Source organism: Etheostoma spectabile, chromosome 1 (assembly GCF_008692095.1).
Source record: "Etheostoma spectabile isolate EspeVRDwgs_2016 chromosome 1, UIUC_Espe_1.0, whole genome shotgun sequence".
Taxonomy (NCBI): domain Eukaryota; kingdom Metazoa; phylum Chordata; class Actinopteri; order Perciformes; family Percidae; genus Etheostoma; species Etheostoma spectabile.
This window is the reverse complement of record NC_045733.1, coordinates 7,049,890-7,062,917: the sequence shown is the minus strand read 5'-3', so window position 1 is coordinate 7,062,917 and position 13,028 is coordinate 7,049,890. Positions and strand designations below refer to the sequence as shown.

The 13,028-nt window shown below is 40.8% G+C and overlaps 1 protein-coding gene across 1 annotated transcript in view; it reads left to right on the top strand.

The window, feature by feature from the left end:
- Positions 1-13,028, top strand: part of nfat5b (nuclear factor of activated T cells 5b) — a 49,961-nt gene that overhangs the window by 31,523 nt on the left and 5,410 nt on the right. The window contains exons 3-13 of the mRNA XM_032514938.1: positions 2,408-3,578; positions 5,589-5,775; positions 6,922-7,112; positions 7,678-7,850; positions 8,519-8,653; positions 8,761-8,813; positions 9,828-9,960; positions 10,417-10,491; positions 10,642-10,745; positions 10,909-11,927; positions 11,989-12,788. Of these exons, the coding sequence (XP_032370829.1) occupies positions 2,986-3,578; positions 5,589-5,775; positions 6,922-7,112; positions 7,678-7,850; positions 8,519-8,653; positions 8,761-8,813; positions 9,828-9,960; positions 10,417-10,491; positions 10,642-10,745; positions 10,909-11,927; positions 11,989-12,788 (3,463 nt within the window). The 5' untranslated portion in view covers positions 2,408-2,985. The remainder of the gene's footprint in view (positions 1-2,407; positions 3,579-5,588; positions 5,776-6,921; positions 7,113-7,677; positions 7,851-8,518; positions 8,654-8,760; positions 8,814-9,827; positions 9,961-10,416; positions 10,492-10,641; positions 10,746-10,908; positions 11,928-11,988; positions 12,789-13,028) is intronic.

The window sequence follows — 13,028 nt, the reverse complement described above, 5'->3', positions numbered from 1 at the left end:
TTAGCTTGCAGTGTGGTCAGATGGAAAATGGTCACCATTAGAACAGTTTGTTTGTTGCATTAAAGATGAATCAGAAAGAATCAGGAAGTGTTATGATCAGTCATTTAAACAGATCTTTTACCAGTTATTGGAAAAAGTTAAATGTTTCACTAAAATGAGCAGTTGAAATTTGTCAGGTTTTGTGCTGACATTGAACATTGCTAAAGAACAAAACAAGATGAATGTACAGTGCGTATACAACAGAGGACACATACTGCCTTGAAGTATATTTAAAGAAATCCAACCCTATGCTTCTGTCGAAGACACTAACGCTGCATCACATTTTCCTTTGACCCTGCACATTTTCATTGTGCATTCTCTTAATACATAGTGGTGTCCAAACATAAAACCTTTTTTGGCCCAAGGAAAGGCAAGGCAGCTTTATTCGTATAGCACAGCAACAGGGCAATACAAAGTGCTTTACACAAAAACTGTTAAAAAAATAAAAACAGATCAATCACAAGAATAGAAGTTACAGTGCAGTATAAGAAATTAAACATTAAAGAAATGAACACCTATTTCATGAAAGGCAACATCAAAAAGAACCGTCTTCAGCCTGAGTTGCAGCAGATCTGTAGTTTTCTGGAAGTTTGTTCCAGATATCAGAATCAGAATCAGAATCAGAAATACTTGATTGATCCCCGAAGGGAAACTCTGTGTTGCAGTTGCACTAATTTTATAAATATCAGAGTAGAAATACAAATAAAGAAATAAAGAAATATAAGGAGTGTGGCTATGTACGGTATTTACATATAGGAAATGTTATCATACATTATTTACATAATTAACATAATTAAGGAATTGCAATGGTGAAATGTAAAATAATAATAATAATAATAATTGTAGTAGTTGAGAATTGCACACGTCAGGCCAGTGTTATTGCACAAAACAGATAATATGAGGAGCATAGAAACTAAATGTTGCTTTGTTGTTTAGTTCTGACTCTGGGGACAGAAAGCAGACCTGTCCCAGACGACCTGAGAGGTCTGGGTGGTGTAGTAGAAGATCAAAAATGTATTTTGGCCCTAAACTGTTCAGTGATTTATAAACTAGCAAAAGTACTTTGAAATCAATTATTTGAGGCACCTGTCTCTGTAAAGACACCGTTACATTAATCAAGTTCACGGAATATAAAAGCAAAGACAAGTTTTTCCAAATCCTGTTGACACATAAGTCCTTTAACCCTTGATATATTCTGAAGGTGATAATAGGCTGACTTTGTAATTGTCTTAATGTGGCTGTTAAAATTCAGGTCAGAGTCCATGACTACACCAGGATTTCTGGCCTTGTCTGTTGTTTTTAACAATGTTGTTTGAAGCTGGCTGCCCACCTACCCAAATGGCAAATAATTAAAGAGAAATTATAAACTGCTAATGGCAGTGATTAAACAGTAAAGTGGATTTGATCTATTATTAAAAAGGAGGTCCACACCCTTGTCACTGGCTTTTACATAAATGGTTTCCTTTGTCATGCCAGGGTCAGATAATGTTTTGAAATATAACATTTACTGTACATGGCCATCAGAAGAACAGTTAAAAGTAAAAATGACTTACATTTAAAGTGTGCTTCACTGTAGCTGTGTTGCTCTGCTCCTCATTGAAACGCCAAGGCTTTACAGAAAGTTTCAGTAAATCCATGGACTTCAGTGCTCCATTAAAGCCACTTGCATCGCTTTGGCCTGGTGGAAAATGTGTCTGTAAGAGGAGTAAGGTGAAGTATATTTTACTTCACATGGAACTGTAAGTTTAGAAGAAAACTGCCAATAACATTATCCAGCTTTTTCTTTGTTTATTTTTTGATTTCAAAAAGATGTTTTTTCAAACAGACTTCACATTGAACACATTTATTATCGCAGTGTTTAGCAGTACAGTTATAATAATGTTTTTTTTTTAAATTTGCGGCACAGTTTTTGCTTTAAAATCCTTCTCCTCCATGTTTCATGCATTGGGTATAATGTAGGATAAACTCATAATAACCCACCGCTCAACATCTATTTGGTCATACATTTGGGTTGCTATTGTATGTTTTTAGTATATGTCTTTGTGTTCTGATACTTCAAATCACAATACCTCCATTATTTTTGTGTGTTTTTTTCTTGTATATATTGCAAGCTGAGTCACCAAACAATCCAGAATGTTAACAGCCATCTAACTCCTTTTTCACTATCTGCAACTTAACCAGACTTTTCCCCATTCTTCATCTAGTTCGTTGCAACTATTTGAATGCTTTTAAAATTACAGTGTATGTCAGCATGCTGGAGCAACATTTTTTGACAAACAAAATGCCCTGTGTCATTATTCTTTAAAAAACAAATCTGAATACTGTTCAGCTCTCATCGCTCATTTGCTGTCTCATTTTTATATTTCAGGAAGTTCCCTCTGAAGCAGGGAGTGTCTGCATATAAATGGTCTGCAGTTCTCTGCTTCATAGGTCAGAAGCTTGTTTATTTTGTCTCTGTGGCTACGTTCAGTCCAAACCAAATATACTTTTGTAGCAAGAGAAAATAAAAAAATTCAAAGTAAAAGCTCCAATAATTGGCATGCATCATATTGTACATAGTACTATTTTGGACTTCCCTCTCCATTTTGGCAACTTTTTCCAGTTGAACATGAACAAAACGCTAATAATAACAATGATCAATTCTTTCAGTTGTTTTAGTTGGAAGTTAGTTTATTCCCAAGCATTTTAAGTCTTATCTAATTTTTTTCAATATGGGGGACTGCTCACCTCATCTCTTCTTTGGCCCCTTTTTAGCCAAACCTATACTGTGCTTCACATACTTTTACATTTACACACACACGCACACACGCACACAAGCACACACTAAACAAAATTTAAACAATCATGAACAAATTTTGCAGCTTAAATCGGACTGCTAGCCAACACTGGTTGAGGGGTTTTTATTCATTTCTAATTATTTGACTGTTGCCATGTCCCCCTCCATCCATGGGGGCCCCGAAGTGTTTTTCCCCAAACCTTTTTCCACCCCCACCATGCACCAGTGCTTCACCGTCACAAAAACCCAGTTCACACACCAAAATTTTGACCTGGGGACACCCGGGGGGAATCCGAGGGTTTTCCAATTTGGGCGGAACAGAAGCTGGGAATGGTAAATACAGCAGGGGCAGCATTGAGCTTGGAGGAGGAAGAGGCATAACATCCCAGGAGGCCCAGCCACATCACCAGATGACCCCATCTAAGCGCCGCACCATACTGAACATCTCTCCACCTCCACAAGACCTGTTTGATGACAGCCAGATGTCCTGCCAGGATGAAACGTCCCTGGACTCAGAACAGAGTAGCAGCATCTGGATGGAAGACTCTCTCTCTAACTTCAGTATCATGAGCACCATCTCTTACAATGACAACACAGAGGTGCCACGAAAGTCCCGCAAACGCACCCCTCGGCAAAGACCTGGTCCTAAGTCTGTGCCTGCAGGAGAAGCTAGCATGGATGTGTTTGATGCAGACAGTGCCAAAGGTCCACACTTTGTCCTGTCACAGCTAGGTCCTGACAACAAGACTGGATCAAAAGGAAGGTTTGTGCAACCCGTCAATGTAGTTAGTTTGAAATACAACTGAGTTTGCCCTTTCAGACTGTAATGTCCACGTCATGCCTCTTTTACATCTCATGAAGTTGTCAAAGTTGTCATGTGCAGATGGGTGAGGAATTAAAGGAATAAACAACCTTAGGGGTCTTAAAGCTATGGTACATAGTTTCTGTTACCCCCATGAGGAATTCTAAGTAAAGACAACAACACTGTCCACATATTAAAGCCTTTGGTGGTCGTGCACCACCCCCACCCATTCCCCACCAGTTGCTAGTAGCTGAAGAAGGAAACAATGGATTAAAAAACAGGAAGGGTACTTCAGAAGAGGTAATTATATTGTAGTTTTTATGTACTCTTTGTCTCCAAAGTTGACCGTTGCTGTTGTTCTTTGTCAGCGGTGACGTAAAACGCATCACTCGAGCTTATGCGCGTGAAAGTCGCCGGACGGCACCATTTTGTAAACATAGCCATACTGAGAAATACAGAGAGTTTTGTGGAGTTGATAGTCTTAATTAGCTTTGAATCATCTCATTTGGCAATGGCTTGAATATAACGGATGTTCATTAATATAAAAAATAGTTGGAGACAAAGTACACTAAAATTACAAGATAATTTCCTCTTCTGAAGAGTCCATCCAATCCTCCGTGTTAGCAACTGCGTGGAGAAGGGGTGGGGGTGTGATCACCAAAGGCTTGCATCATATTGATGCTCCATTGTTGTTGGCACCACTTAGAATTCCTCATGGGGAGACAGAAACTACACACTATGGCTTTCAGGTAAAATGTTACCTTCACCACAAGCTTTTAGGTCAAAGTCTCTGAAGCTCTACTGGAGGGATGAACACCATTCTTCCAAAAGATATTCGGGAACTGCAACGATTAGTCGATTGACAGAAAATGAATCACCAACTATTTTCGCAATCAATTAATTGTTTCTGTGATTTTACAATGAAAAATGCAATTTCCTGGTTGCAGCTTCTCAAATGTGAGGATATGTTGTCAGTCAGATGAGTGTGTCTAGGTTGTGGACTTGCGGACAAAACAAGCAAATTGAAGGCATTCCTTCGGGCTCTAAGAAATTGTGAATGTCATTTTTTTCATTCCCAAAACGATGAATCCATTAATCAAGAGCATAATTTGCAGATTAATCAATAATTCAATTAGTGTTTTGATGGTGATGGTAGAGAGCGTAGTCTAACACAGTGCTCAAAATCTGTGTTCAATTAGAATCAGATCTGGTGACTGTATGATAGCATATGATTGTCATCATTTTTTCTGCACTCATTTTCATTTTAAGTTTTTCCTGTAATCTGTCACCCATCAGTAAACAAAGAAAACAATGACTCCACTTAATGTAGGAAGTTGTTGACTAGTGAGTAGTTAATTGACTTTTTAATTCATTTAATATTCTCCAGGTTGTAGTTTCACAGTTAAAAGTTTAATTAGGAACTTCATTCTTTGTTACGTTTGTCTGACAAGCCCTTGTGGATAATCTCATACAACTCTCATCCTCACTGTCAGAATAGGTAGAATCAGGAAATCACACACCACAACAGATAGAAATCTTCCACAAACTACTCTGACTCTAAATTTCCCACCACGCTTTGACTGAAGAAAAGCGGTTAGATCAGAGAGAAGGCGGGGTAGGATACTGAAGTACAAACAATGGTCAGCCACAGTGAATCACAGAGCCTCTCTCAGAGACCTAGGATAAGCAGAGCAGATTAAATAAACAGATAACTGTGAATGCTTTAAGAGCTGGGGATAGAATATGCTTGGTTGACGGAGGGCCTGTTAACTCTGTTTTGCTCAGAGCATTGTGCAGAGAGGGGGGGGGGCTGTGAACAAATACGGACGGGGTTCATAATCCGTTAAAGCAAATTCCAGATATATTTTGGAAAATGTCAGCTAGGTTGCACTAACTGAAATAGTATTGCTATAAAATGTTAGAATTAAAAGTAATCTACTGGTTTCTTTGTCAAACCGGTGTTTGTTGCAGCTCTGATGATCCTCAGAAAACTAACCAGAAAGGAGGAACTTTATCGATGCAATACCCACAGAAGAGTGAGGGGAAGGAGGTGAAGATTCTCGTCCAGCCTGAGACTCAGCACCGAGCCCGCTATCTGACTGAAGGCAGCAGAGGGTCAGTGAAGGACCGCACTCAGCAGGGCTTCCCTACTGTAAAGGTAACTGTTATATACCTGACAACCTCCATAACTAACTCTGCCACTAACGCTATAGCGTGCCTTTGAGGTTAAGTTAAGGATTAGGTGATTGCCAGAGGCTTTGAAGTGTGTGTGTGTGTGTGTGTGTGTGTGTGTGTGTGTGTGTGTGTTTGTCTGTGTGTGTTTGTCTGTGTGAGTGTGTACGCAGTGGGGCAAAAACAAAAGTAAAAAAAATATGTTCAAGATGGAAGAGTAACAATTACATTGTGTCAACAAGTGGAAAGACTCTTTCTGCAGAGACCTATGCTCTGTAGGGATGCCCCAATCAAGATTTATTCCCCCCCCCCATGGACTTCATACTGATTGTTTGTCATTGTTAGCACAGAGCAGTGCGAGTTCTGCTGGATCAGTCACTGTTTTTACTGTCCAGGTTTGTTAAGAGCAGGTGGACCCAGATGAAATTAACGGGCATTAAAGTCAGAAACAGTAGGTGACAGCCGAAGATAACATACACAGGTTGGCTTTTAAAAGGTGGACTAGATTGCGCAAGAATGTTTAATTAGGCTTAATTGCTTGATGAGAAGATGCCAGCATGCACTACACTGGGCTAGTGCTAGTGCATACATGAAAGGGCTAGTGCATACATGGAACTGCCCCTGCCTACCTCAGTGAACTTCTCACCTCACACACCACCTCACGGAACCTCCGCTCTTCCATCTCCACCTACTGCCTGCACCAACCAAGGACTAAATTGTCTACTATGGGAGACAGGGCCTTCCAGGCAGTCGCCCCATGGCTCTGGAATACACTCCCGGAGACCCTAAGGGCCCCACAAAATGTGGAGATTTTTAAGAAGGACCTAAAGACATTCCTATTTCAAAAGGCCTTTTAAGAGTCATTGTTTTAATTTTAGTCTTATGGTGTTTTATTATTGCTTGTTGATTTTGTTATATTCTGGAAACTGTTTTTAACTCCTTGCTACTGTAGCACTTTGAAATTTCATTTGAAGGGTAAAGGGCATTATAAATAAAATTTATTATTATTATTATTATTATTATTATTATTGGGCAACACTCTGAGGGCATCTGCTGGGCAGGTAGGGAAGCAACTTTATAAAACATGTTATAACATGCATCTACTGCTTGTCTTTTGTTTTTACGTACACAGCTGGAGGGAGTAAATGAGCCAGTGGTTTTGCAGGTGTTTGTTGGCAACGACACTGGACGTGTTAAGCCTCATGGTTTTTACCAAGCTTGCAAGGTGACCGGCCGCAACACCACAGCCTGCAAAGAGGTGGACATTGATGGCACAACTGTCATCGAGGTGTACCTTGATCCAAGCACCAACATGACACTAGCGTATGTACTTTCATAAGATTGAAATTAAATTGTTTTTCTGGAAAATATTACTCCAATAAAGAATTTCATTTTATTATATTAAACAAACAAAGCAAGTGTTGATTTTATGTGCCCAGTTGTACTTCACAGTCCATTCAAACCATTTGCTTAAGAAACTGATTGCGTAATGGATTAATACTTTACTTTGATCCCTTTAGGGCAATCAGTTATTGTAATGACACAATAAAGTGTCTAGTGTTGTAAAGAGCTGCTGGTTTAGCAAACAATGTAAAGTTGTTGGAAAAAGGGAAATCCAAGGCACTCTTTATCAAAATTATTTAAAAAGCCTTTATTTTACTGGCTATTTCATAATAGAAAATGTAAAAGACATAGAGAGAAGAAACTCATGCATAATGGCACAGGCAGTCCTCTTAACACCCTGAAGTTGGTGTGAAGAATATTTAATTTAATTCCCGACCCCAAATAGCACCTTTAAACATTTGACTGAACTTCCTAAGCACCATAGACTTTCTTGTCTTTCCAATATAAAGTTGATGTTCCATGTTAACATCGTCTCTCTGTGCAGGGTGGACTGTGTTGGGATCTTGAAGCTACGTAATGCTGATGTCGAGGCTCGCATCGGTGTGGCCGGATCAAAGAAGAAGAGCACGCGCGCTCGGCTGGTGTTTAGGGTAAACATCCCCCGTCCAGATGGATCAGTGCTCACACTACAGACTCCATCATCTCCAATCCTGTGTAGTAAGTCAGTCTCCTTGTGTTTGTCTCTGTGGAAGCATTACATTTGGGTTTCTAAAAAGGCCTTAGAAATAATTAAAAAGTTCAGAATTGCATTCACAAATGGCTAAGTTGCCTTTGCTAACTACTATTGTAACAAACTATTGTCCTGATTTTTATGAAACTTGGTGAAAGGGTGTAGTTGGGTCAAGGTAGAACTAACTAGATTTGAGGAGCAGATCAGAATCACGGGGCAGATACACAAATTATTGAAAGTGAAAAATAAATTTTCACTTTCATTAACATTGCAAGGTCTGTGATCTCCAACTTCCCTATTAGCTGTAAAATGTTACATATCAAATTGCAGGCTGTGGGGAGACATAATAACATAATATAAACTACAAGTGGGATTGTCACAACAGTGGATTTTTGTGCTGTAGCTGTTTAATCTTTTTTTGTGGCGATTTTGTGAAATTTTTATAAATAGCATATCCAGCACAAGCCTGTAGTTTAACCATTTAACATAAAATAAAAAATTCTTTGAGGCACTATAGACATCATCAAATATGGGTGAAAATAAGTTTAAACCAATCTGCTTGTTTGGTTTGTTTTATAAAAACCTGGGTATGTTTTGGTCAAAATTAATTAAAAGTGATTCTTACTAAAACTGTTTATATCTGCTCTGATTGCAGCTCAGCCTGCAGGAGTGCCTGAGATCCTGAAGAAGTCACTACACAGCTGTTCAGTGAGGGGTGGAGAAGAGGTCTTTATCATTGGCAAAAACTTTCTTAAAGACACTAAAGTCATATTTCAGGAGAATGTTTCTGGTAAGATTTTTTTTTTTTTTTTGAGAATATGATTGTCCACGGATATTTTGGTTTCATGCGTTATAAATTTTCTCCAGTAAACATGCTGCATCTTCTGTCTGTTCCAGATGATAAATCATGGAAGGCGGAGGCTGAAATTGACAAAGAGCTGTTTCACCAGGTAAATGGGATTGCACTTGTGTTAGATTTGGTTCTGAATGATTAATGCCAGTTACTAATCAGCTGAGTAGATAGAAGCAGCCGTTTCAGATTTGTATGGGGCTTTAGATGTAATCATCTTAAATGGCTGCTGGTTCAAAGGTGTGAGTGGTCTCATTGTGTTCTGACCTAATTACATTCCTACTGAGTGTGTCTCAACAGTCTCGTTTAAACCTTTGCCCTTGTAAACAAAATGGTCAGAAGATGAATTGATGAATCTCCAGCTAATAGAAAAAGGTTCTTGTGTTGAACTCAATGGATTTGGGTTTTTGTTAAAGGTACACTGTGAAGTTAGTTTTCTTGCAAACAAGCAGATTTGTTTATATGTAGTGTTTCTGACTGAAATGAATGGTGTGTATCTGCAAGGCACAGCAAACATGCATTTCCTAACTCAAACATTTTTAGTGTTTTTTTAAATCAACACTGCATACGTTGGCTGGTGGTCTTCTTTTCTGCTCTTTTTTGAGGCATTTTGTGAAGCTTTACTGCCCCCAGCTGTTGATAGGTGGAATTTAAACTTAATTGAGGGATGCAGCCATTGTCATTTTATAGATATGGCCACACATGGTTTGCCCAATCACTGAGTAAGAATGTCCTAGAGATATTAACTACATTATCAGCTTAACTGATGAACATTTTAAGATCCAGACGTGTAAAAAAAAGTGAGTGTGTTTTATACTCAAACCTTAGAGATTTCACTGTAAATGTATAAGACAAATGTTTTATAACTGAGTAAACTCAATCTGCTCATTTTTTTTCCACCTCCAGTCTAGTGCACACATTTATAGTACAACCTCCTGCAGTCACCAAATGTGTATCACTTCACCACTATCCCTTTGACAAAGTGATCGCAATATTGCTCCTCAATATTCAGTTCACTATGTTTTAATCAATTTCAGACTAGATATCTCAGATTAGATACATGCATTTAAACCTACTGTAGTATTCATTCTTTTTTGAATGATCACCTCCATAGAATCATTTGATAGTGAAGGTTCCTCCGTACCAGAACCAAGCCATCACCTCTTCAGTGTGTGTGGGAATCTATGTGGTGACGAATGCTGGGAGATCCCATGATGTTCAGCCTTTTACCTACACACCAGATTCAGGTTTGTTTCAGTCAATTTCAGTTTGTTTAATATATCATAAGTTTCACTTCATCTGTCTCTTTTTGTTACTTCTGATTCCAAGGTCATTATTTACAAAGTACTTTTTAGATTTACTGGCTGACACCACAGCTGGCTCACTCAGTTTTACAACTTGAGAACACCACCATCTACAGTTTAGTTGGATCAGAGAAAGTATTGGCAATTATTACCAATTTCTTACAAGAGCACAATACCCAGCCCATTTCTAAATACACAAATCCAGGGTCATTCACATTCATGGACTCTCTTTCCTAAGCACTTTTTGTCATTGTAAATCCTAAATGCACCTTGATACAAAAATTGGAAAGTTGTGATCATTAAAGTAACTAAACTGTTTTTGTGCTTTATGTTTACATTGATTTTCTAATGTGGTGGGCTCATAGAGATAAAAATCTGTCGATGCGTTTGCTCTTGTAGCAAAAACTGATGTACCTGTAAAGAAAGAGGCGCCTTCTCCAGTGAAGACTTGCTCATTTGATGAGCAAATTAAAGGTTATTTTCACTTTTATTAACTATTCTCCATGCTCACGATTGTAGCCTCCCATTTGAAAGCTGTTCATTTTTTAATATACTGTACATTTTAGCTTACTTCTCTGTATGGCTGAATAAGAGTTAATGCATTACTTGGTCTTGCGTCTACAGTTCTAGATGCTGCCTTGATGCCTTCCATGTTGCCTTTAGTGAAGAGAGAAGATGTCACTCCGATGGAGGTCACCAGCAACCTCCAATCTTCTGGTGTATTTAAGGTAATGTATTGGTCTGTAACCTCAGGCCTCATTTTTTAACTTTTACATAGTGAAAACTAATTAAATTGGATTGAGGTCATTTGATATTTCAAATTACATAATATTACATAATAATAATCAAAATAAAGTACATTAATACTGATCTTTTGTTTTGTGTTTTCAGCAGCCTGGTGACCTGTGTCCAGCCCAGCAGAACCCAGACATGTCTGCAGGACATCTTAATGAAAACAGACCATTCTCCAACAACCTGTCTCAGCCTGCAGGCGACCCTGACAAAGGTCAGGCACCTGTTTTTCTCAATACAGAGCCCTTAAGCACTATCCAGAAGCAGGACATGGCAGCCGCCAGCTCTTTTTCTGTGCCTGCTGACTCACTGCTCCAGCAGGGATCACAGCAGTTCCTTCTGGAGCCCAGAGAGGGCCTCGGACAGGAGAGGCCCGGCAGCAACTCTGGAGCTGTGGGGAGGCTGTGTGGAGAACCTACGCCACAACAGCAGCAACTGACGATGTTCCCCCCTGATGAAGTAGCCCAGCTGGAGGAGGCAGTGAGGCAACTTAAAGCCAAAGGGTTCTGTAACTTACCACTTCAGTCTGACAACTCAATGGCCAAACACCAGCAACAACACATGCAGCACCAACAACAGATCCAAAAACAGCAAATTCAGCAGCAACACATCCAGCAACAACAGCTGCAACAGCAGCAACAGCAGCAGGTTTTGGAGAATTTACAGCAGCAGCTGTTTCAGTCACAGATACAAATGCAGTGTGGCATGTTTCAGGATGATCCTCAGGGCAAGAACGCAGAGCAGGGCTCATCACAAGGAGTGGTACCAAACCAGGGGACTCTTTTCCAACAGGCCCAACAGCAGCATCAACAACAGCAGCAGCAACAGCAACAAGCAGCTCTATTTCAGCAGGCGAGTGACCTGCTCTCTATTCAGACCAACTTCCTCCAGCAGACCCCCTCACACCCTTCACCACCCATGTTCCACAATCCCAGTTCTTTGGCTGAAACACAAGATCCACAAGGGGGGTTGTTTCAGGAAGCCTCTCAGGAGCAGGTCCAGGCTGCTCTCTTCCAAAACACCATGACAGTACTACAGTCTCCGGACCAACGGCCCTCAACCCCGGGACTTTTCCTCCCTCAGCCATCCCTGCCCTCTCAGCTCACAACCAGTAGTGCTCAACAACAGCAGCAACAGCAGCAACAACAGACAACAACAACAACAACAACAACAACAACAACAGCAGCAGCAGCAGCAGCAGCAGCAGCAGCAGCAGCAGCAGCAGCAGCTGGCCTTCCTTAGTGCTCTACAAACACCTGCCCCTGAACCACAATCAGTGTTTCAGGCTCAAGCACAGCTCTCCCCTATCCAACAAAGAAGCCCCATGGAGCAGCAGCAGCCCTCCCAGCCTCAGCCCCACACACAGCCGGCCCAGCAGGCTTCCCTGTTTCAGAACATCTCCCCACATCCATCTGCAAACACACTCTCTCCAGGCCAGCAGCAGCAACAGCAAGCTGGCCTACTGTTCTGCAACAACCCCCTGTCCACTCCGGATCAGACCTCCAACCTCCTGTTCAGCAGCCAGGGCCAGATGCCACCGCTGACCAGCAGCAGTCTAGTTTCCCAAGAGCCCCCAAACCCCTCTCTGCTCTTTTCCCAGGCCAGCATGGTGACAGTAAACCAGCAGGATCGCTCTGAGCCCATGGCCTTAGGGAACCCCACCGATCAACGACAGCAGGTCATGTTTCAGGAGCAACAGCCAATGCAGCTGGGCAGCAGCTCAAACAACCAGCAGGAGCAGCCTGTGGGGCTATTTATGCCTCAGTCTAACATGGCCTCCCTGCAGGGGGGACTGGCAGCTCAGGAGCTCGCACAGTCAGCCATGTTTGTCTCACAGAACGGCGTGGCAAGCCACCAGACGACCACCTCCTCTCCTGTTCAACAGCCAGGGACTCTGTTTCAGACCGCTGTCAGTGGGAGCATTAATCAGCCCAGTCAGCCTCAACAACCTGGCCTCTTCCTTTTTGGGATTGATAACGGTAAGAAATTGATTGCTCAGGTACACACCATTAACCCTTTGAGGTAGTGCTAATGCATGCCAACAAGTGCAGATGGCAAATGTTACATGGTCCATCTACAAAACTGACTGATAGCTAATGAGAACTTTTGTGAACCACCTCAGATAATTTAAAAAGTTCCGCGCACCACATAAAGGAAATCAGAGTTGTCAAATGGGAAAGTAAACAAACTATGCGGGAAATATAGGTACAACCTGTAAA